The sequence below is a fragment of the Sturnus vulgaris genome, chromosome 3, assembly GCF_052056855.1.
Source record: "Sturnus vulgaris isolate bStuVul1 chromosome 3, bStuVul1.hap1, whole genome shotgun sequence".
NCBI lineage: Eukaryota > Metazoa > Chordata > Aves > Passeriformes > Sturnidae > Sturnus > Sturnus vulgaris.
In genome coordinates this window covers 101,308,229-101,333,569 of record NC_142245.1, presented here as the reverse complement: position 1 = coordinate 101,333,569, position 25,341 = coordinate 101,308,229, and the positions used below count along the sequence as shown (strand labels likewise).

At 38.7% G+C, this 25,341-nt stretch overlaps 1 protein-coding gene across 2 annotated transcripts in view; it reads right to left on the bottom strand.

Moving 5' to 3' along the window:
* Nucleotides 1-9,535: 9,535 nt before the first annotated feature.
* The window catches only part of GREB1 (growth regulating estrogen receptor binding 1), an 83,718-nt gene continuing 67,912 nt past the window's right edge, over nt 9,536-25,341 (bottom strand). For both annotated transcript variants that reach the window (XM_014894971.2, XM_088162419.1), the window contains exons 23-33: nt 25,215-25,317; nt 24,298-24,456; nt 22,450-22,592; nt 21,501-21,662; nt 19,506-19,710; nt 18,512-18,686; nt 17,362-17,580; nt 15,235-15,370; nt 14,494-14,694; nt 12,897-13,035; nt 9,536-11,239 (exon numbers count right to left, since the gene is read on the bottom strand). In XM_014894971.2, coding sequence (XP_014750457.2) covers nt 11,076-11,239; nt 12,897-13,035; nt 14,494-14,694; nt 15,235-15,370; nt 17,362-17,580; nt 18,512-18,686; nt 19,506-19,710; nt 21,501-21,662; nt 22,450-22,592; nt 24,298-24,456; nt 25,215-25,317 — 1,806 coding nt within the window. In that variant the 3' untranslated portion in view covers nt 9,536-11,075. The remainder of the gene's footprint in view (nt 11,240-12,896; nt 13,036-14,493; nt 14,695-15,234; nt 15,371-17,361; nt 17,581-18,511; nt 18,687-19,505; nt 19,711-21,500; nt 21,663-22,449; nt 22,593-24,297; nt 24,457-25,214; nt 25,318-25,341) is intronic.

Here is a 25,341-nt window from a genome sequence, read left to right as displayed (position 1 = left end):
CGGAAAGGCTTGTCCCAAAGCATCTCAAAACACAACAAAAGATTCAGGTTAAATGAACCTGAAAATTATATGTGTAGGAGGAAAATGAGGGTAGCCATTTTCAACTGTGCCTGTTTAATTTGGGTACCCAGTGCAAGTGGCTCAGGAAGTATTTTTACAAACACTCCCTGTGGTATGGGTCAAAGTTGTAGAAATTCTTCTGAACATGAAGGGTTCAAGCAGAGATCTTAGGGAACAGCTACCTAATAATTTGAAACACTAGCAAATAAAGCCTGAATTTTGCCTAGGGCAGTATTGGAAGTTTGTATTTGATGCAGGAGTTTGCACAGTTCTACTTGATGTCTGCTGTGTTTTGACAGGTCCAGTTTTTTAACCACTATCCCCACGTGTTGTATCTGCTTCTCTCAGTGATGCTTAATTTATTTGTTAATTTTTATTTATTCCTCCTCTGGAAAGGATATAAGTGTACAATCTCATTCATAACCCTAGGTAAAGCAAATGTCTATATGACATCATATTTGTTTGGTCCTCTTGCAACGTCGTGATAAATCAGAGGAAGTTTGAAGTCTGAATGCTTACAAAAACAAATTTTTGCTTGTGGAACCATGTAAGTTTTTTAAATCACATGCTGCATTTCAAAACCTGGAGCTCATATGTTTTTATTTGTATACCTAGGGAATCTTTTTATCAAGGAGCTCTCTGTGATGAGCTTTTAATATTCTCAAATATATGTATTCTGTCATCCTATCCAAAGACCAAAATTTTCTCTGTACTCTACAACATAGTGATAGGCAGAACCACTTCAGTAAATCTATAGAGGTAAGTGGTTCTTCTTTCCTGATGTCCTCAACAGAAGCCCGGAGTCAGCAGCTCCCAAAGGCCAATAGCAACAGTTTCAAATGATATTTAGCACATCTATTTCTATCAGAAATCTGATATTCTTTATATGCTGAATAACACTGTGTACTTAACTTATAATGAAACTTACACATTCACTGAAAAACAGATTGTTCAAAGGAGCAGTGAGATCCATGACTTTCCTTGGCAATTTAAGAGACTTAAATGTGAAGGAAATTTCTGGAAATCATTAAAATGTTGTGTAGGATATCTTAATTTTTAATAAAAGTGAAAGCCAGGAGTTCAATGACATTTGAAGTTTAAAGAAAAAAAAATCCCTGACTTTGGTTTATTTATTTGGTTTATTTACATTTCAGTTTGGTTTATATTGAACGTAGTCTTGATCTTCCTTAGTACTCTAACCATCAGTGAGCTAATCAGTCCCATCTCTCCCAGAGAGCCTCCATTCTGCTCAGCTTGTAGGGAATTTTGGGGGGAAATAAAAAGTTACCACCTATGTTAAATTTAGAAATCAACACCCATAAACTATCTTCCTATCTGTCAAAAACAGACATCTACCAACACACAAATCCCAGGAAGCCTATCCTGATAGTGAGAACAACTGGTGCTCATTTTCACCCTCCCTGCATGTTCCTCCAAAGATGAGACTATCATTAGCTAAACCAATTTATTCTGTGCATTCTACCTTCAAAAAGCAAGTCTCAGATAATTCCTTGGGTACCTGCAGGACATATCAGTTCTTGACATATTACACACATTCATGCCTGACCACATTTATAAACCATTTCAAATATTGTAATTCCTTGAAAAATTATAGATGTGTTTGTCTATAAAGAGATATGAAAACCATATATGAAAACATAAATATTAATTTCAAATCATGTAATTGTTTTTTAACCACTTTAATGCTTTTTTAAAAGTAATTGAAAGCCTTGGTTATAGATAACCATCCTGCCTTTTCCTGAAACTTAGCCAATTGCCAGGCAATTCAGTAGAGCTGTTCCTATTTCTACCCAAAGTCCCTTCAGAGGGAATTCATCCTCTGTCTTTCTGCCAGAAGCCTGTACTGACCCACATCCCCTCCAGCGACATTAGGCATCAGCCCAGACCTTAAAACACAGGACCACAGCCACTAGTAGGGGGGCATCAGTGTAGATTGTATTTCATTAAGGCAGCTTCAGTCTATTTGACTGAACATGAGCAAACATTAACACTTCTTTACATCCTTTTTGCTCCATTATACCTCAAAGCTACCTTTCAACAGTATAGCTTTGCACAGCCAGTAAGACAGCAAAGCAGACAGCACAGAATCAGTCAGGTTTCCTTGTAGAACCTGACATACACAGGAGAAGCAAAAGAAGGTTTTCCCCATTCAATTATTTTTTTAAAAGCCCACAGGCTGAACTAGAAAAGACAACCAAACCATCGATGAAACACAGATTTCAGCAGGAGATTAAAAATGCTGCTGATACTCAGTACTATTGAGTACTATTGAGTACTATTTATCACACAGCACAGCTTGTTACTTTTTCTGAAGCTTTAAGTGTTATTTATGCCACCTTAGGGCATAGTCTCTTACCCAAGACCAAGGGGAGCCAATGGGGGTCTCTGGATGATCTTCCTCCTCAGACGACATCCTGAGCTGGTAGTTCTTCCCTGTTCTTCACATCCACCTCTAAAGCCACTGCTGGTTTCTGCCATATATAAAAAAGCTGCTTTCAGGTTTTAGCTGTAGACAACAAAGCTGCAGAGAATATAATTTCGCAGCGATCATGTTCTTGCTAATTTTACCTGCCGAAGTTCTTGGAAGCACAGTCAGAACAAGAAACCTGAGCTCAGTAAACCAGAGCACACTTTCCTTGCAACTGACTCCTCAAGTGCTCTAGTTCAGTCAAAAGGTTCAGTGAAAACTTAGAGCCTGAAAAACACAAATGAGCTTCCAGTCGATATCCTAACTTTCATATAAGATTTTATGGTCACACAGTTTACTGAGTTAAAAATTCCAGGAACAGAATACAAGGAGTTTTTACTGCCAACATTTTGTTAACATCATTAATAATATTTTGTATTAATTTTAATAGTTTAATTTTTTTTCAAGACAGGTTCTTAATGCCAAAATCTAATTCTGCCTTTCTGCACAGCTGTACAACTCCACAACTCCACAACTGTAACTTAATGAGTGAGAAGGCAGCACAGTTTTCCTGTTCCTCTGCACAATATTTGAAAGAGGATCATTTTTATTTCCATTTGTTCCTTTTGTTCTTCTGTTTGTGCCTAGCTTGGTACCAGTACGTAGAATCCACACAGATCCATACAGATCACACACTATTTATCAGATAAACTTGTCCTGAATCTTTTGAGACTTCTGGCTCTGTCTGAGGGGACAGCTGGGTCCAGCATCTTGGACTTCTGGCAGCTGGCAGAAATGGCAGCCTTGCCACCAAGATACAGCCTGAGGTTTTGTGTTCAAACTGACCACTAACTCACAGCTATGATACACTTTCACAACCTGTGGCTTGAATTTTGTTATTTATCATCCCTCTGCTTATAAGGCATCCAGCTGCTGTAGCTGGTGAAATGAAGTTGCTATCAAAACCCTTGAACCCTTTTGTTACATGCCTGGCTTTGTGCAAAGATTTCTAAATCTTTCCACTGTTATGTAATGAAATGGGTTATTTATAGTACCCCACTGCAGGGGAGTCCTAGCATTAACCATGAGCTGATAACAGTTATCAGATGAACAAATATGCCCAGTTATGCTTCATATTCAACCCTAGGCTATATGCAAATTCAGTGAGTAGGAAAATAATCAATCGATGGAAAAATTCTGGAAAAAAGGCACAGAGTAGAGAAATAGCCTGTTGCCAGCATGTGGTCTCTCACCATTGTGAGTGTCACTAGGAAGGCAGCATGTAAAGCTAGAGAGGACTGGAAAGTGACAGCCCTCTGTGACAGCTGGCAGCCCACCAGCCATTGTCAGCTGGAGGATTAGGGTATCACAGGCCATGGCTGGACAGTGTGTTGTTTGCAACAGCAACATCAGCATCAGCTGTGCTTGCCTCTGTCACTCTCCTTATTGCAAACATGCAAAACCTTTTAAAGCCTGAAATACTTTCCTAAAACAATTTATTCAGAGGTCTCAAGAAGAGCTGTGGTATTCCAGCTGAGAATTAAGTTCATTGCTGCATGGAGTTGCCTTTAAGCTTTGTGAGTATTGGGAATGAGTGTTATTCCTGTATATCAACCAAAACTAACACAGCTTCCAAACTGCTCTGAATGCCTGCCATGGCAAAGGAAGTGCCAGTTTGTATCACAGGACAAGCATTAGATGCAGGCAGCCCAATCTCAGCTCGCTCCAGTTACTCCCTGGGCCTATGGGATTCTGCTGGGCTCCCTCAGCACCCCTCTGGCACTGTCACACAGCCTCCTGCTGCTGGCTCTGAGCTGCTCCTGCTCCTGAAACCCTGGCACTCTGGCCCACTGCAGCCAGTCCCTGATGGATGACTCTCCACCTGATGGATGTCTTTAGGATCACAGGACACTGATGTGAAAGGCTTCTGGAAGAGATCTAATCATCAGAAAAAAATGATGCTTACTTAGACTCTTTCACACTTCACATTAGAAACTCTGAATCTGAAGTGGTCCCATAGCCAAGTCACCCTCAAGTTGTAGAGGAACTCTTCCAAGAGAAAATAGCACAGCACTTAAGTTACCAAGATGCTCAAGTTACTTGTTTCTGTTGTACACCAAATGTTAAGGCTATAAGCACAGAAACCCATTTATTAGCTATCTGACAAATCACATTTACTTTCTGGAACAATTTTGGGGAAGGAAATTCAATACAATTCCTCTCATTTCAGATAAACAGGGAAAGGCCACACCTAATGAATTTCAATGGCATTCCTGCCACTGCTGAAAGGCCTATTCACCAAATTTAAAAGATAGGAACCACTGTTTGTTGGAGTAATTTTCCACTGTTCCACCCATTTCTTCTGATAAATTTTCTTTCAAGCTGTGATGGGTAAGTATAACAATCTATCAGAAATAGCATTTAAATCATTGTAATATGCTGCATAATGTTTATTTATCAAATTCTTCAAGAAGTGGGCGTGCATCTTTCCCAGCACACTGTATTCCTGAAGCCTTTGTCATTTTCTGTACCATCTGATTTCAGGAACTTTCTGCTTTCACCAGGAAGCACTAACAAGTGTGGGCATTTCTCCTGGGCAGCATAGATGTATCCAGTGGCTGCTGTTCCTGGATCAATGGATCCGGTATCCATGCCCAAGGGTGACCATCACCAACACTTCTGATCAATACACCCATAAATGGAATAATACCTAGATGTAAGAGGACTTTTCTCTATAATTTTCATAAATTATGACAGTTTCCCAGGCTTTTCCCAAGGTTCTCATCCCCACTACCTGCTCCCCATCCCACCTCCTTGCTGCCACGCCTTCACTGCCAGGCCACAGTTTCTTTGCCTTCTTCCCAGTGTTCCCAAACACCTCTGCAGCTGCTTTACCCTCACTCCCTTCCCATTTTTGCCCTCTCAGGACTTCACAACTTTGTTGCTACTTCCCTAGTTGGTGTTTTCAACCAAAGACAAATGTGGAATAGTAGCTGACACAAAATTCATGGAAAATCTCAGACTCACAATTCATGTAGGCTTCACATCAGATTTTAGATTCCTTCTGAACTCGTAGTCTCTGTGAAATCCTCTAGCAACAGGTTTCACTGGATAATTATGCACTATATACAGAAGTTTTGATGCCAGTTTTAAACAGTGTCCTGTGATTTCACAACATGACACAGGTTAAAGAGGAGCCAGTTGCTTTTTTTAAACAGCATTTGCAAATGCTGTATCATGAGAAGGAAAACAATTTGTAATCACTCCAGAATATTTAAATATAGAGTATTAGCTCATGGTAGCCTCTACATGAACTTTATTCTGCTGAACTGATAACTGTCATCTTATTTTAATAGAATAATTTTTCAGCTTAATTTAGGATATTTTTAAATAAAATCACAACTCTACTGGAACACCATCAGTCTCTTAAAATAGTTGCTTTTCACATTACAGTAGTTTCCATGGACAAATCTTATGGAGCTGATCTCTCTATTTTCTTTCTGTAAAAGCTTTTGTCTCATAAACCTATGGAAATTTATAGCACCATGTATATTAAGAAAGCTGTATTGAGAAAGCAAAAAGAAGATATACCTAACAGAAATGCTGAGTCATAACTCTCCTGCATCTCCTGCAGAGGTAAAGTTCAAGATCCTACAAATCCAGACCAAACAGGATTCTAGTGGGGGACTTAAGGGTACACAGGGCTGCCAGCCTGCCCCACCACGGGTGCCATCTTGTCTGGGAGGGAACTTTGAGATTTATGGCTGATAAATAAACAGTATTTACAAGAGTAATTTAAGGTCTAGTAGAGAGAAATCACATAATCAACATAAAAGAAAAGGTTCCGTGTGTTTGCAAAAGCCCATATATGAAAGTGTATCTTGTGATGCAGAATCAACCCTGTGATTATTGCAATAACCTCTGAGCCAGTATCTGTTCTCCAAGCTGTTGATTGTTCTGATAGGTAGCAATGAATAAAAAACTACTTTCCTGTCAGTCTTGTTGCCTCTAAGTATAAAGAATACTGTTTAATTACTGTTAATGGTGCCAGTCATCATTTTCAACAGCACAACAGCTCACACTGACAGAATAATGCTCTGTAGTATGATTAGCATTTAAGTGCATAATCAACACATTGGTCATGTAACAAGTGTGGAGAAATTTCCTTCTGTTTATATTCCTATGTCAATCTAAATCCAAAATTTCAGTTTTCTTGAAGATTTTAATCAAAATCACATTTATGTATGAAGCTGCTTTATGAGGTCTTTCTTAAAATCATGGCAGTTGATTTGCAATGCCTTTTTCTCACAGCACAGGAGTCTCACTGTTATTTCTGACACCCCATCATTTCCTAGCCAAATAATACGTCAGCAATGGACAATATCAGCATTTGGACTATGGCCTCTAAACTGTCAGAGTTGTGTCTTCCACAGTCATCAATGGTTATTTTGGGAGCTGTCAAAACAGGACTGGAAATGTTATAAAAGCATTTGCTAACTACCAGAACCACTAAGTATTTATTCAGGTGTAGACTGGAGCAAGAATAAGGGACAGAGGAGAGTCACTAGGCAGAGGATATATGGGACTAGTTTACTTTTCACTGAAGAGCTATACCCTTAAGGAAGTAGGAAAAAGGGAAGAATATGGATTTTTTTTTTTTTCCACACCAGTATATGCACGGTATTTCAGTAGTAGCTGTTGAATTATTAAGACTGGTTGCTGGGGCGATGATGTGGGAGGGGAGGACTGTGGTGGGAGGGTGAAAAGGCACCATGGCAGCTGGGTGTGGTGGGTGTGGTGTGGTAAGAGGCTGTGCCATGGGGCTGTGGATGCCCAGCAGTGTGCAGGGCTGTGCTCTCTGGGCAAGCCATGCATGGCAGAGGGATGCAAGCAGAGGTTGGGCTTTATGGTAAATGCAATGCTTTACCACCCTGAGAAACAGCTCTGGCACAGCCGTTTCTGGCACAGGCCCTGTGGCTGTGGCTGGGGGATGGACCCCAGGAAGGAGGGATGTCTCACAATCCTCACTCACCCTCACAGCCACACCGGACCAGCAGCCCACGGCAGATGGCTGGGTCCTGTTGAGGGGGTGCTCATGACACCCACATGAATTCCAGCTTCCATGGAAATCCAGATACTTTCACACTGCACACAGTCCCTGCCCAGGGTCCTTGTGCCCCTGCAAACACTTCCTACTGCAGCCAGCTCTACTTGCTCCCCATGCTGCTGGACCCATTCATAGCCCCCTTTTCACTTGCTCTTCAATTTCTACCCTGTAGAGCTGTCTCTTGACCCATCCTTGGATTTCTTTTTATGTGAGTGACACCTTTCACCACAGTGTCACAGATACAGCCTTTGAAAAGCAACCCCCTCACAAGCAATATTTAGCAATATCATTTAGATGCAGAGTGGCAGTGAAGATCTGTACATTCCCTATCACCACAACAGGAGGCACTTGCTAGGAAGGGATGAAATCCCTTACATCCTCTAGTGATTAGGTACCAGAATTAATGTTTAAGTGCTTGTGAAGAGCTCTTTAATAGAGACGAGAGAATGGTAAGAAGGAAAATGATGTCACCTTTCCAATAACCTTCTCTATATTTGAGCTCTGTCTTTTGCAGAAGCTGAATCATAAACTACTTTCCTCTCTGACAGACAATTCAGAGCATACTAATAATACTCTCTGCAGGTGCTAATAGTGGATGACTAAATCAGAAAGCATGGAAGGTGGTAGGGAAGGCGGCAGAGGCTATAAAAAGTTTGTTTGCTATCACATTATCAAGTGAATCCGCAGGATGCAGAGTTCTGCTTTCTTGCCACATCCAAAATCAGAAAGGAAATACTTAAAAGATTTGTGTGCACAATGGGCATGGGCAAGTTTTCTCACAAAGGTCACTGGGACTGAAAGCCAGTGATCCCTTCTCACAAAAGAAAGAGATCTGTGGAGCTGGGACCTGGATCCCCAGCCTTACACATGCACATACGGTAAAGAACTATAACAACAAGGGTTGCAGCACAGGATGCCAGTCCTACCCAAACATATTGGGTATTTAATTTATCATTATTGTTTATCTGTATTACTTTATTAGAAAAAAAGAGTAATCCAGTAGGACACAAAACCTATATTGCCCTCTCCATGAAAGCTTACGCTTTAAGGGGGCTTACTTGTAAATTAGTTCAGGGATGAAGAAACCTTTGGATGGAGCTCTGGAGTTGTTTCTCCCTGAGTCATCCACCATCATTTTTTGGCCTCCTGTGAGCAAAATGCAATGTTTTCCTACCATGTGGGTACATAGATGCTCCCACAGGATGACAGGAAGTACCTGCATTTTGGTCAGAGTAAGCACATTCTCCTGCTTATTACAGGATAGGCTCTGCAAGACAATGGGCTGTGCATGCAACTTTCATCGCACACAATTGCTCATAAATACAGTCCATGATGGAGAATGATTGCACTTGGTCACACAATAGACACAGGTCTGCTGAGACCAGGCTCTGGAACTCCTATCCTGTATACAGGATACAGTGTGTAGGTAACTCATGGAGAAAAAGGTTAACATGAGAAAACACTCAGGAGTATGATGGCTTCAGGTGACTATCAGCTGTATTTTGTCAAAGTTTTGGAAACTTTGTGGCAAAAGAGAAGGCTAAGATGGGATGCAGTTTATTTTTATTTATTTATTTTATTTTGTACTTTAGGCCTTTTTTGGTTTCTTGGAGAAAATGGATATCTAAAAACCGACAAAGCAAATCTCAGACCTAAAACACAGAAAAAAGTTAGTGGATACTTGGTATAAGTTGTTTAAATATTTGATTACAGGAAAGGAAATTTCAACTCACTGTCTTTCAATCTGAGTTCTTGCAAAAAAATTTATACCTTTGAGGCTGTGTTATGTTGTGGGCCATTAAGCAGTACTGGATTTTCTCTTGATCAGCTCAGGTCATTCCTTAATTATATTAATTCCTTTCAGCCAGTGCTTTTCCTTTGTTTTTTTCCACTACAGAAGTGTGTGTACTTATTGGTCCAGTACATCACCAAGACAGACATCCATGCAGCATGAACTTTATTTATAAAGGATGGATTAGGCATAAATGTCACAGTTCCTTAAAAAAAGTTTAAATTAACTAATCAACTGGTGAAAACTGAACAATAATAATATTTACATAGGACAATGCTCACCTTCCTTCACAAAACTTAAAGTAAATTCTCACTCTGAAACACAGACAATGAAATATAGAAGCACACTGATAGCTAGCAGTTTCTTTGTAGATAGCAATCCACGTCTCTTACAGAATTCACAGCTTACAGAACTTACATTTTCTCTGTAAATTAACCTAAATTAGCTCTTTGGCATAGTCATATACCGATGCCTGCATTTCAAGGCCAGTACTGTAACAGACTCAGGCACCAATGGCATCTGTATAAAGTCAATGATCCCCCCATTGGTGTATCCAGCAAGAAAGGCCTGCCCAAATATTAGATATCCTCTGACAATGTCTATACTCATCCTTCCTACACCTTGACTGAGTGATGTTAACACTGACTCTATAAAGACAAACAGGAAGCTTGCAACTTAGCATTTCCAAGCACCAAGACAGAGACAGTGACCACTGATTTAACACTTAGAGCGTACAAAATATCACAATGCCCGGTGCTGTTCTAGAATATGTTTTTTAGATTTTCACCTGAATTTCTCAGCAATGTGATCTCCATTTTCTCACTCCTTTGAAGCACCTTGGCAAGAAAATATCCCCAGAAAATGTATTGGGAGTGTTTTAGAACCATCTCATCTGCTTTCCTGAGTGCACTTGCCTCAGCTTGAAGTCTACAGCCAGTCTACAATTTAGTCACAAAACACCACTTTTGTAGAAATAAATCACTTGCAGGTCAGTCCCACCATTTGATCTCTTCAGTTATTCAAGTTAATATCATTTTACCATCCACCTTGTTAACTCTCTTCCTTATGCTAATAAAACCAGACATATAATTAGGCTTCTACTCCAACAGTCCTGCATGGTAAAACTATCCAGTGTGGCACTTACTCCAAAAATTAAAGCTTCAACTGAGTCCTACTATTAAAGAAATATACTTTACAAATCTTCATATAAAAAGCCTACCTGGATCAATCAGAAGCAGTATACTATAGAACTGTACCAACTCCTGTTGCCCTATGCCAACTGTTTGATAAATAAGACTTGTAAACCAGAACCTGCTCCTAAATTTACATTTCCTATTTCTGGAATGTGCAAAAGTTTCCTAACTCTTTTTTTAATGAACTTGCATGTGGTCTTCTTTGTCAGAGAAGAAGTGCACTCATTAACCTCTCTTCTGAAAAGAAATGCTTTCCACCATGTAAGTCTCTGTGTTTCTATCAGGAATTGCAGATGACTTCCATCAGAACATTAAATTAGAAAAGTCACTTCAATGTTTGCAAATATGATCTTAAACTGTCTGATTAGATATCATTCTAATAAACAACAGAAAACAGTCCTGTTTCTGTTCAGAAAGCAGAGCCTCTCAAAAGTAATTTCATGAGATGGTGGAAATTAGTATCTTGTGCCATTCAGGAAATGTGTCTCTTTTCAATTAAATATGTCGTCCAGTCAGGAAGAAAAGTGGTCTGTCCTCTTTGGCATTGGCAGTCTGGAATTCGTCCCGCAGACGGAATTGCCATTCGTCCTCCAGCTCCAGCCGGACAACGGTCTGGCGGAGAGAATTGCGGTCCTGGCAGATCACACACAGGGTGGCACCTAAGCAAACAGGCCAAAAGAAACTCATGTCAGTACCCCCTTTGTTCTCATCACCCACCTCCCACCACCCTTTGGCATGGAGAGCTCCACTCCTTTCACATTAGGAGTTACAAACGGGCTTGAGAGAAAACTAAGCCTCTCAGGTAGGACTAGAGGAGAGCTGTGTTCAGCTCTGCTGTCAGGATCTTCTTGTGTAACTTAGGTACCTCATAATCATCTAGTAAACAGGACTAGTGGCACTTTCCATGATCCTTAGGGTAAGAAAGGTAAAACTGGCAGGTCTAGAGGAGGTCATGATGGATCCTGGCAGCAAACCAGATAAAGTCCTATATCCATTCCTGTTGCAGCCCTCCAGATCATTTGTTGTGTGAAACTCTTACTCAGCAAAAGCCACAAGGCAATCACTGCAATGGATGACTAAGCTCTTTGTGCTTTGCTGCCCAGAAATGGTCTAAACATGTCTTTAAAACTAATCACAAATTTTAGTGTTTTTTGGATTGGTAAACTCACATGCTGGCAAGAAAGAATCTGGTCTATGTGGCTACAGACACAAGCAAACCCAGAATGCCAAAGTAAAAAAATCACACTTCAGTAACCAATGCCAACTGTCCTGTCTGGCATGCTGATAAACCACTTTAACTTGCATGTGTGGCTTCCTGGCTTCTGAGAAAAGTCCTCTTTTAAGAGAAGATAATTACATCACCAGCATTCAATAATCTAAATGAGAGATGGTAAGTGGTAATGCCCAAGACAAAAGAATCCTGTGAATATAATAAAAAGGAACAAGACAGACAGTCATATGGCATTTAATTCTCATGTCACAGGTTGGAAAATCAAGTAGACTGCCAGGGGAGATGGAGAAATCCCAAAGCAAATACACTTTGTGCTACATGATATAAAAATTGACTGGTTTATGTAAAATGAGACTGACTTGTAGCCTCTGTTTTAGCTGCAGCAAAGAACACAGCAGTTTATAACTGCTCTGCCAGTTTCAAGAGGCACTAACCACTAACCACTCTTCTCCCAGTGACAGCTATAGCTGAGTGAAACAAATCCCCAGAGCACCAAATGCCTAAGATAGCAGCAGAAGGATCCAAAAGAAGTTTGCAATGTGGCTGTCTGCAACACAAGTGGAAGTTAGTTGACTCCACTGCTACACACCATCATAAGGTTTACATGGAGAAACTGGCTATTAGGAATAAATTTTAAATGAGCCAGTTTCTATTTCTAAAAATAAAAACTAGATTTTGATAGAGGCTTGTCAATCACCCATTTTCTACCAAAATTTAGAAAACCTCCAAGAACATAGTAGGTAAATGCTTTGTGTATAAATCTTCAGTACTCAGTTTTCAAACAGAGTAAGGAGTTGTGCACATACTCTAGGCATGATGATATGGATCCAGCATTCCTTCCCACTTAGAAATCTGTAGAACTTATAGTACTGCTATTTACCAGTTTACTACAGTGCAGAGCCAGCATGATCAAGCATCAAAGTTGGGTGGGACATCTAAAGAAAAATATGAATACATGCATATACATATATATGCACATATATTAAATAAATAAAATAGATTTAAACCACAGATAAAATAGATTTTTCCCACATTCTCAGAGACCATGTCACCTAATTCTTTATAATAAAATTATTGCAGCTCACCTTTAAGAAAATGGAACTTCTTCAAAAAGCTAGCTACAACAAAGGAGTCACAGAGGTACAGCAGGAGACCACTGAATGTCAAACCAGAGGAACTGATATTCAGAGAATGAGGCCGAGAACTCACGTAGCAAACTGCAATCTGATTGAGAGAGTGGAAAAAATTAACTTCTTTTGGGCTTCCATATGAAGCTTCCAGTATTGGCACCTGATTCAAATTCAGACTTGCTTTCCAGCTCCAAATATTGTGAGCTTTATAGTTCCTTCCAAAACATCGTGCTACTTATTAACAATGTACATAAAATGCAATTCATAACTATGTATTGCTACTACTCATTATTATTATTATCATCATGATAGAGAACTGTAATGCTGTGACCTGCCCAGCACATTTTATTTATATGTGAGCAAATACAGTAACTCTATAGTCAGATATGAAAAGGTCTCTTAGAAATTCTAAATTTCATTTACATAGGATTACTCAGATCAGTAGAGTTGTGCATATGCATGAATTTATGAGGTTTCCTCTTGCCTAGTTTGTTTTTATGGCTACTCCTGAAATCCACTAGGAATGGGAACATTTACACTCTTTCAGGATTTATAATTTCAGATTAAGGGAATCTTCCATGCAAGACTTTGTTCCAAAAGTACCACTGCACTTCTTAGCGTACATACATACTCATCTGGCATGGATCAGCGTGACTGAGTGGAGGAAGGCTGAACCACAGCAACAAAAACTCTGTACCAGTATGCCTATTCCATATTCCTTCAATCCTATTGTATCATATTCTAGCTCAGGCAGCAATTCCAGAATGAAATTGAAATAATTTCATGTGCTGAATGGGTTAGAGCTGAATGAACGTCATGGATGAAGATAGTAACAGTACAATGTCCTCCCACAGAGCTTGTTTTTCCAAACATGGTGGGAAAAAAACCCTAAGAACCCAAAATATTCTGGGAGCAGCATACATGGGAAGGTTATTACACAGCTCTTTGGAAGAGAAGTTCAGTAAACCCAGAAAGGCTGAATTTTATTTCGTATTCAATGAAGGGATAAAAACAGTCCCTCTCTCCTGAACCACACCACCCTCATACCAAATTTCTATTGACATATTAGAGTTGAAGTATGACCTTGGCTTTAGATCCAAACTCATCAGAGAGAGCCAACAGCTCTTGAGACATAATGTCAGCTTCTCCCATTCCAACTGGCTGTCTAGTATTTGATTCTTGGCCTCAGTTTATCAGTCTGAAGTGAACTAAAACATCTGTATATTTGAAGTGCTTTCTAAGGGTTATCTAGTATTTGTAAAACCCTCTTGTGGAAAAAATTTTCTGTAGGAAGAGCCAAATTATAGCAGATTGAGAAAACACTTCACAGACTATATTAGTATTTAGGACAATTCTGGGATTTCTCTCCATGTACTTTAGTTGAAGCCTCCAACAATATCTCCATGGGACTAAGAATTAGATTTTAACATTATAGGGATGTACCTCATTCTTCAAAGGCTGTGCAATCATTATTAAGGAATACATCAACTAACCCATCCAAAACAGAGCCAACACATTTCTAGAGCTACTTGAAGATACTTTTGTTCAGTACCTGTGGTCCTAAATTCAGGTAACAGTCCACAGATAGCACTGGATGGCTATAATTCTTCAGTGAGAGAGGGAAGAAGCGATGGCTGTGGTACTGGAGATACTTTTCAAGGAGCAACTGAGCAGGTGCTGCCAGGAAGGTGTGCTTGCTGTCAGGAGCACAAATGTACTGAGCAGGGGAGATTGAAACTGAAGTGTCAGATACCTGTGAGGAAAAAAAAATTCTCATACAGATCAATCTTAATCAATCAAGTTGTACTTATATGAATTCTAGTTTGTATAAAATATATCTCTGCCCTACAAATCTAAGTTTTAAGAAGAAAAGTTATTCAGACAAAAATATCTGCTACCAAAACAGTTTCAGTTTCATAAAATTATATTTGTGTTTGTAGCCTTTGAAATGTCTTCTTTGAACTCAAAGTACTCATACCTATGAAGTCACACGAAGATGAGAAATTCCATAGCTGTAAATAAAATCCATATAGTGAATGGCTACTTGGATTGCAAAGAGACACTTTACATGGTTTTTTTAAAGTTTTAAAGGAAAACAATTAAGGACAGTTGTATTTATGACAAGAATATTGTGGATTTCAGAAATAAGTGACTAAAAAAAGCCCCACATGGCAAACATACTCCATCACTGGCAACAGATGATGCACCAAAATACCTCAGTTCTCCTGGTTAAAAAAGACAAAAAAAGGAAAACAGAATTTTAACAACAGTGCAACAGAGGCTCAGTTCCCACCTTAGACTTTATGTGGAAGGATCGTTGTCCTCCTACTGCAATTTGCTTTTTCATGACATTGAAGTGGTTGAAACGACAGATGAGAAGACCAGCACTGTGGACACGCAAGTTGAAGTCAACATCATCACATGTAAATCTGAAAAGAAAAAAGTAATAGGTCTGGGGAATGCTTCCCATCATACACTGACAAATACAAGCACTCAGAGCCTTTGATCAGCACCATAGAAAGGACAAGTATCAAACATACTGACCCCCCAGCAGTGCCTATCAGTCAGGGAAAGGGGCTTCAGCTTTCTAATAATAAACTAGGCTAGACTCAGTTTGAGAAGACCAGAATGAAGAAGGAAAGCACTTAGAGGGGGAAAGAATCAAAAGTATAAAGTGGAAAGGCAGTAAATTGCTGGAAAATTCCCAGGAGTTAAAACATTTTCTTTGCCTTTTACTGCAATAATGGAGTCATAAGAAATTGCTACATACATTACTACCCCAAATACAGTCAAGGAAATTAATTCCTTTGACTTCCAAGGAAATGGATGAGGCCCTACATTTGATTTATCAAATGCACAGAAGTATCTGACTACTCATTTTCCCATCAGAATATGAATATCTAGCAATTTTTTCAATGTTCCTCTACAGAACTAATGTAATTTTATTTTAGAAATGAAAACTATTTGAAGGCAGGGAGTCTTTAGACAAGAGAACTGCTGAGACACAGAAGATTAAGCAGAATGAGGCCAAACATCCCTGAGCTAAATTTGACCTATTTAAAAAAAAAAGATGGAACAGAATAAAAGGTAAACTCCTAAAGCTGACTAAATTCAAATACTCTGATCTCTGGAAAATCCAGACTCAGTTCTCCATTTTGATTTTATTTATTACAAAGGAAACAGGATGAAGTGCAGAACCACTGAATTGACATCCAGGGCTTGAATTTAAGCAAACTGAGCAATCAGTACAACCATCAACATCAGTGAGAAACATTCAATTCAATCCTAGGTTTTAAAAGTTTTGTCTTTGATCTTAGCAATATCTACATGGTTATTTGATATCCCTCACTGTCACTGTCTCTGTGTTTCAAAATGTACCTTTTTCCTTGCCCAGGCTTGGAATGCCATACAATACTTCACCCTCAGCAGTACCCACACAGGATTACCATGAGCCTTATGTGGCTCAAAGACAGAGGCAGGAAATGGGTGGTGTTATGTGGCATTCCTGACATTTTAACATTGTTGCTTTTTCTGGTAACATTTTGCTTTATTGTCATTGTGTCCATTTGCCCTTCATAAAAAAATGCTTCATAAGGTAACACACTTAGGCAGCCCAGGAGCACAGCTCTCTACTAGGAGATGCACAGGGACAAATCTGTGCTTCTAAGATGTCAGGCTGATGACAACAGAAATATAGGTCATCTGCTTATTCACAGAATAATGAAATCAGAATGCTTCCCTGCAGTTATAAGTAAGCTTGGTCTTCAGAAGAAATCTTCCTGAGTTAGCAGAGTTCTTCTGAAAAGCAGTGACTGATGTTCAGTTACCTAAGTGTAGCTGTGTAAAGCCGTTTTAAGTATCTGGGCTATTCCACCTGGCTTACAGAAAAACACACGTTTTGTATCATACCTGCCAGCCCCATATGGATGACTTCTATGTTCTAAGGCACTGAAAGACCAGTTTTGGACAGTCTTTGAATAAGTTTGAATCCCACCTCTAGTGATATATAGATACATTTCATTCTGTTGTAATAAATGCATATCCCTCAGAAATGGAGGGAAACTCACAGTTTATTTCACACAGGTCAGTGAAATTCTGTGAGACTATGAACCTAGTGAATACAGTTCTGTTAACTGTGATAATGCTGTGTATGACAAAATTATAATCTGATCTATCCTAAGTGGCACAATAAATGAAAAAGTGGGATTTCTGAGACAGCTGAATGTGAGAAACAACCACCAATGTAAACAAGACTTATTTATTCTTTTCTTCTGACTGTCCTGATGAGCACACATGTGGTATGTTGACAAAATCTGTCTGCATGCCATTCACAACCTCCCTAAAAAAAAACAAGAGCGTTTGTAAAACTTCCTTTATTTGGTTCATCACCTCTGCTGAAAAGTGCTCCTGATTCACTTACCTGTTCTGATTGTACTGTACATTCTGTGTCAGATCCACATTTAGCATAATGAAGTCATGCACATGGCAGCAGGAGAATGGTTCCTTAATCTCAGCACTGTTTGTTTTACTGGACCATTTCCTCATCCCAATTAGGGCATAATGAGTGACATTGGGAGTTGCTTCAATATGTTGCAGAATTTGCTTCAGGGAAACATTCCTTTCAGTCCATGTATAGTCACTACAATAATTATGAGAATGTGTTAATTTTAAAATATATGGAGAACATTCAGAAATTCTTTTAGCTGAAGAACAATTCTTAACAGTTGGAAGTTGTTATGACTTTCAGGTAGATAACTTCAGTGCTGTATTTACTGTATTTTTTTGTCTCTCACTCTAGTTAAAATTAACTGGTGCTTATGTGGTGGGGACCAGTACGACAGATCTGAAACTTAGTTTAGATATCTCAAAATATTCCCTCAGATATGTAAACTTTTAAAGTTACCTAGATAATATTCTAATGAATCTCAGAGGGTTGCGGACTTGTGCCATAACTTAAGCACAAAGTATTAAGATCCTTCTAGCCTACCCCTAGAGTCCATAAATCTCAGTTTTCATAGAGTTTCATTCTCTGGAAGTTTGCTACAAATTCTGCATAGCCTTTTCATGGAATAGATAAAAATATCTAGCACAAACAATATTCTAAAGTAATGAAAAAAAAAAAAAAGCTAGTTCAATGATTTGGGGAACTCATAAAAGAGACACACAGAATGGGACTGACAAAAGAGCCAAAGGAAATCAGTTGTACAACTTTGCACAGAACTGTCATTTAGCTTCCCTAGAAAAATCTAGTGAAAAAATGGGCATGTGAGTGTCCTTGTTGTCCAGTGTACCAGGGAGTGTTTACAGAGTCTGAAACCTGCAGTCCGAGTAACTCTAGCTTGAACAGTGACGGCTGCAGGGCACATCAATCCTCAGAGGACAGGAATGAAAAACAGGCACTACACTGTGTCCTATGCAAAGACAGATGCCTAGGGAGTTCTCTCCTTGGGCAAATATAATTCTCTGCTTGTACAGGGTAGAAGTTGTAGTGTAGCAAATATAATTTCAAAATCACATGCAGAGAAAGGTTAAAAGAGATCAGATGAAAAACCATATGTTACAATATTTACCTTTTCCTGTCTCCTGAACAATCAACTTCTACTGCATTCCACATAACACAAGAGTCATCTGAAATGACAATGAAAGGCCAAATATCCTGGGGTTTTATCCCCAGCTCTTCCTGCCGATTGCGTTCAAGCTCCAAGTTATGATAAGACAACTCTTTTATCAGGAAGTGTGCAGCACCTGAAACCATGGGCATAAACCACCAGATTAAAAATAGGGGCAGAAACTGTTTGCTTTTAACTCAGAAACCTTTTGAAGTGAATATTTCTGCAGACAAGGGTATAAATCACTATTAAGGTTTTAACACTCCACCACCCCCAGAGCCAACTTGCTTTGTCACTTGACAAGCAAGTAACTTAAAGAACCACATTGGGAAGGATGAAAAATGAGGCATGACTTCTGTGATAAAGATTTGCTAGTGTCTTAAGGATTTAGTGACTACTTTTAACCTGACAATCTTTGTGTCTGTTAGTGTCTCAGTGCAAAGAGTTAGAGATGTTGACTGACCAGCTGAATGACATCGGAAATTGTCCTTGATGATCTACTTTGAATGTTTGTCACTGCTGCTGTAAATAAATTATTCCAGCAGCACAAGCAAAGGGTTGACTATTTCACAGATGTTATATTAGCAGAACCTACCTAAGAGATGTACCCAGCCAGAGCATCACTGCCCATGCAAATAGTACACAACTTATTTCCACAAAAAAACAGTCAGTAACCCCATCTGAGTTTTAATATACTAATACCGCCCTCAGCTTATTTCAAAGACAATAGAAGAGTTAAGTATTTTTAGGGTGCAATTCACTGAGCTTGTTTTAGGTGTCCTGGATTAAGAGAAATGTATTTTCAGCTGTGACACACTGTCTTCAGAGGGAATCCAGACCACCAGATCAGACATCCTAGCTGCAAGGTGTGTGTCTACATCTCACTGTTGAATAGCGACACCTCAAAGACCCAAGTTGTGTGCCCACATTTTTTAGAATTTTTTGTTACACTTACCCACTCCTGCACTGTTGAAAATGCTTGGAAGAACAAGCATGATGTGGTTGGGCCAATACTTCTTATATATGGCCATTTCATACTCCTTGACAACTAAAACATGCAAATGACTGGCTCCATCCATTGCATGATATAAATTGAAAAGTCCATGTTCATGACGACCAGTGGTGGGAGTAAAAGTCGGGCTTTTTATGTAATCTTCACTCTGTAAGTAAAAAGAAGTGTGAGCTTCTGTATTAATCCAGAGAGAAAAAGGAGAAATAGATTCTTCAGAATAAATCAGATCCACTAACACTAGACAAACTGACATTCTAAATGTCGTTGATAAGAAAATAAACAAATTTTATAAGAATTAGAAAAAAGAAGACTCTATCATTTAGCTTACTTGACTGATGAGAGTGTGGTGGAATGGACAGGACTGCTAATCTTGACCTGCCAAGTGCAGAGGTACTTTGAGACTAGATCTGGAAGAGGATTTAGGTCCGAATGATATAGGACAGTAAGAAACACCTTACTCCAAAACTACAGTACAACATTTCTGACTGGAGCAAGGGAATAAAAAAAGAAGCAAAGGGAGAATAGTCCTTAAATGTCAAAACCTCAAACCAGGAAGAAAAGAATCCACAAGGACCCAGTGCACAGTTCTGACCATGTAGCAAAGCACAAGTTTACTGGGTGAGCGAGAGCAGTTGTCATTCTTACATTGCTGTTGTGTTGCTGTCTAGGTTCTATTTAAAACTTGAACTGGAGGGAGATATTGATTTATTACTGTTTATTGGAAGCAGCTTATTTTCTCCAGGATAGAAGTGATAGTGCTTACTGCTGTTCCACAAACTGCTTCAATACTCCAAGCAGAGTGGCCTGAGCAAGGCACAGCTTCACCTTAGACATGGGTATCAGGAATCTCTGTAAAGGTCAACATCTCTGCACTGCTGTGGCCTCACGTGGAATATTGTGCACAGTTTTGAGCACCAGACATAAGAAAGATTAATTAGACTATTAGATAGTGTCCAAAGGAGGGCAACAAAGATGGGGAAGGGCCCTGAGGGGAAGCCGTGTGAGGAGTGGCTGAGGACACTTGGTCTGTTCAGCCTGGAGGAGACTGAGGGGAGACCTCAGTGCAGGTACAACTTCCTTGGGAGGGGAAGAGAGGGACAGACACTGATCTCTGCTCTGTGGGACATTCCAAGGGAATGGCCTGAAGCTGTGTCAGGGAGGTTTAGGTTAGATATCAGGCAATGGTTTTTCACCCAGAGGGTGTTTGGGCACTGGAACAGCTCCCCAGGGCAGTGGTCACCTCATCAGCCTGACAGAGCTCAAGAAGTGTTTGGACAATGCTCTCAAGCACAAGGTGTGACTCTTGGGGATGGTGCTGTGCAGGGCCAGGAGTTGGACATGATGATTCCTTATGGGTCCCTTCCAACTTAGTTTATTCTGTGATTCTGTGGCCAGAGTTTGCAAAGCCTGTCAAATAGATGACCTTACAAAGTTTTTTCTACAAGCATGGCATGTGATTCTTTATACAGTCTTGAAGCTGTGACTAAGATTCTTTGAAGACGTTATTTTTATTTGAAAGTAACTGAGCATTTATGCAGAATAAAACAGGATATTCCACTGCTTTTCTCTACAGAAAAAAAAATGCTTCCTCTTACTCACAGTATGATAAATGAAATAATACCTTTGAGTTTCTTTGCAGAAGCTATTCTCACTTTAACTTCTTAAACCCATAACCAAACACCCTTTGTCACAGACAAAACTGTTTATACCAAAGGATCAACCTTGACTATGATCTAAATATAGAGCTTATTGGTGTCTTGACAATCTTTTTTCACATATCCCTTTCTGGGAGAAAATACAAGCTTAGCATAAGGACATCTTTATTATCTCTTGACAGTAGGAAAAGTAGTATAGAGAATACTAATACAACAAATTTTGAAATTGGTGGAGTCTCTCTCCTGTATATGACTATAAATATAAATAAAAATATCCATCTACCTTATCTGTGACTAGTGGTAGCCTCATGCTTTCCAACTGTCTTCCTGGTTGGCTAAAGACAAAATGATGCTCCTTTGATTTTGGAATGATAAAATGGAGCTGTATCTCTTCTCCCAGCATAGAATAGGAAAAGGCAAATGCATGCAGAGTAGATTCATAAATCTAAGAATGGGAAAAATATGATAATTCCAGTTAAAGTCAAATCACAAGCTCTCAGTGTAATTTATATATATTTACAATATTGCTAAACAGATTACAGTCACTGTATAGCATTAGATTTAACTTCATTATGCATAACTATTAAGCAATATTCCCTATGCTAGAGCTTAAATTAAAAAAAAATACACATTAAAGTGTTCTCTCTTTTGAAACAGTTCTTTCAGCTTTGTCTTGCAGATGGTACCAATACTTGCAGATCCTTTCTGGCTTTTAGAAATACTTGCACATAAAAATTAGTATTTGCATTGCTGATACCTTCTTCCTCACATTATAATAGGCAAGAAATTATAGGGTAACTCTGAGTAAAAGCAAGTTGTATACCACATATAGACTACTCCATTCTGGACTACTTCTGTATCAGAAGTAGCATCTGTTGCAGTTACTCAGGTGCAAATTTTTCCTTTTAGGCAAAGCCCAGTGGAAAATTTACTGGAAAAGTAGTTTTAACTGGTAGTACCCATGCAGATCACAGCACTGAATAAACTAGTGTAAATGACACAAGGATCAGTCCTGTGATCTCCCCAAACTGCAGCCTGGTCAAGGCAGGCAGACTTCAAGAAATAACAAAATCTGTAAATCAGCTTCATGTGTACACACGTACAACTTCTAAGCCAATTAAAATACAGTGATTAAAATACAGTGATTAAAATACAGTGAATGTACACAAACTGTGTTTGGGTTGTGTGAGCTTCAGCTTCTGATCTGCAGAGTAACACCTGGAAATCTTTACCTGGTACCTGGGATTGAAACCCATATACTGATGACACTGTTCACAGTGATGGTAGGTGTTATATGCTGCATACTTGGACAATCTCATCCTAGTTGTTTGACGGCACGTGTACATATCTTCCTGTCTCCTGCTCATTGATCTGTCTATTCAGAAAAGAAACAAATTAAATGTAACATATATTGAAGGCTAGAATGTATTCTTTTGTGACAGACTCTCACTGAAATCAGCTTCTAGGAAAAATGGCAATATAAAACACATACAAAAGAAACTATCAATTCATTCTGAGCACATTGTTTTATACATTGCTATATATAGCAAAGAGAACTACAAGAAATTATCTAAAAATTAATTATTATGACAATTAAGTACAGATTTCAAATAAAGATGTAAGCAATGCCTGATCATTAAAATTTTCATTGTTGCTATTATTGGTAAAATGCTTACAAAAGCAATAAATAGTAAAAAAGAGCCTTATGACATTTGCCATTCTGTGATAGACATCACAGTAGATTATGTAAAATTAATTTGGCGATTTAGTGATGTTGCTCCAAAGTGTATATCTATATTTCTCAAAGGATGCCCTTTGTTAAAGACTGAGGGAAGATGAGGTGTATTTTTGGCTGAAAAGGACTTTGTTATTTAATCTTCCACTCAGATTTTCAGCATCAGATCAGGTTGCTCAAAGCTGTTCCTTGTCATGCTAAATTTCAAAAACCCCCAAGAGTGGAGTTTTTATGATCTCTCTGGGCAACCTGCTCCATGATTTGACCACTTTTTATTCTGTAAATATTTTTCATACAATCTAATAATTTCCCATATTGCAACTTGTGTCTGTTGTCTCTTGTCCTTATGATGTGCATCTACAATAGTTTGTATCTATTAATTCCCATTAGGAAGTTGAAGACAGAGTTCAGGTGCACTTGCTAGACTTCCCCAGATGAAATAAACCAAATTCACTCCAATTTTCTTCATAATTTGGTGGCTGCTCACTGGCTTCCCTTCTCTATGTCAATGTCTTTCTCATTTTGGCTTTTGGGAAGTCAAAACCTTGACAGAATAACCAGAGGTGGCCTTTGAGTTGCCATCACAGAAGAATAATCACTTCCCTTGACTATTGCTAGATTATTAGTAAGCCATTAACCCAGTGGAGAACTGGTGACACACATTCAAATTATTGTCGACCAGGACCATCCAGTCACCTTGATCAGAGCTGCTGTCTATAGAGCTGGCCCCAAACCTGCACAGCTGAATAAAATTATTCTATCCCAAGTGCAAGGGGCACATTTGGTGAACTGTGGTGAACAGGGTCCTGTTCCTGAAGTTCCACTTCTCCAGCCTGCCAAGGTCTTTCTGAATGGCAGTGTTTCCTCAGTGTACCCAGTCCCATGAGCTTGTGTATGTCCAGCTGGCTGATTCAGAGGATAATTCACACATCAATACTCCAGGATTCTAGATCTGCACATATTCATCTCATGCTTTCCAAACTTAACCTAAACTCTAAAAAATAAACCTACTGACACTTTTAAATACATAACTAACTTTACCCACATAAACCACTTAATTTCTACAGATCAGGACAATGCTATTTTATAAAACCATTTAAATACACAAAGTTATTGTGGAATTAGAACGTCTTTAATGAAAGACGATCCATATAATATTCCACAAGCCATTTATAAGGGTCATACTCTGGTACTTCATCTGGAAAACTTGAAATATTTTTTTCACTATTACTTAATCAAATGCAATTCTGATACTTTAACTCTGCTTAAAAGCTTAACAAGATTCTCACACTAAAAGCAAATAAATACATATATGTGTACCAATCTAGATTTTTAGAATTCTAACCTTCACTGTTTATAGTCTGAAGCTTTGAACAAATGAGACTTGCATCTTCATATTTTGGATCATGGATAGTGTAGTCAAAAGGCATCTTCTTAAATGTCTCCAAATCTGGCCACATATCTCCAGGCTGACGGTAGTATCGATCAGATTCTTCTTTTATGTCTATGATATTATTAAAAAATAAGAATTCAACATGTTTAAAATATATATTGCTATATATGGTTTTGTTGTACCTGTTATTCCTGCTTCATTTTTTCTTTCATTAGTCTGATGACGCAGCATCAATATTCACCAGGAGGTAAACATTTGCACAAATGTACCTTGCACCTCAATGCAACTCTACCTTTTAAAAATTATCTTCATGTCCTGTCTGAGCTACAGAAACACATCCAGAAACACAGAGGAGTATTACACTGTTAATAAAGCAAGTTTGGACTAAATTAGCTATGAGCAAACTTTCTTCCCTCAGGTAGTCTTGTGTACTTAGAAAATACGACATTGCTTCTCATGGTATAAGTCTGCCAAAACTTCGATTACTCCTTTTATATGCTTTACCATAAAATTTCATTCCAATTCTACACTGAAAACCAATGGCTGGATATCAGTTAATACACGTAAATGCTGTTGATCCTTTTCCACAAAAAATAGAGGTATATTCTTTGCTTACGGAGAAGATGACTAAATTCTAAATGATGAATAATATAATAAAATATTCTTAGGTATCAATTGAAGATCACAGAAAATTTTTCTTAACAGTATTTATATAATGCAAAGCAATTGCAAAGGTGAATAGGATAGAATAGGCATAGAACATATGCCATACAGACATGTTTCATACATGAAACAAACATACAACTATGTTTTAATTCAGCTTAACTATTTTCTCTTGTCTCCAGAATATTTTTATAACAGGAACTTACTAATGTTGATTTCTTCCTCGTCATAAACATCCACTTCTGTCAGTCTAATCAGCATTCGGGACAAAATACTGAGGAACTGCAGATAGGCACCTGTTTTCCCTATCTGTAAACATATAAATTAGAGAAG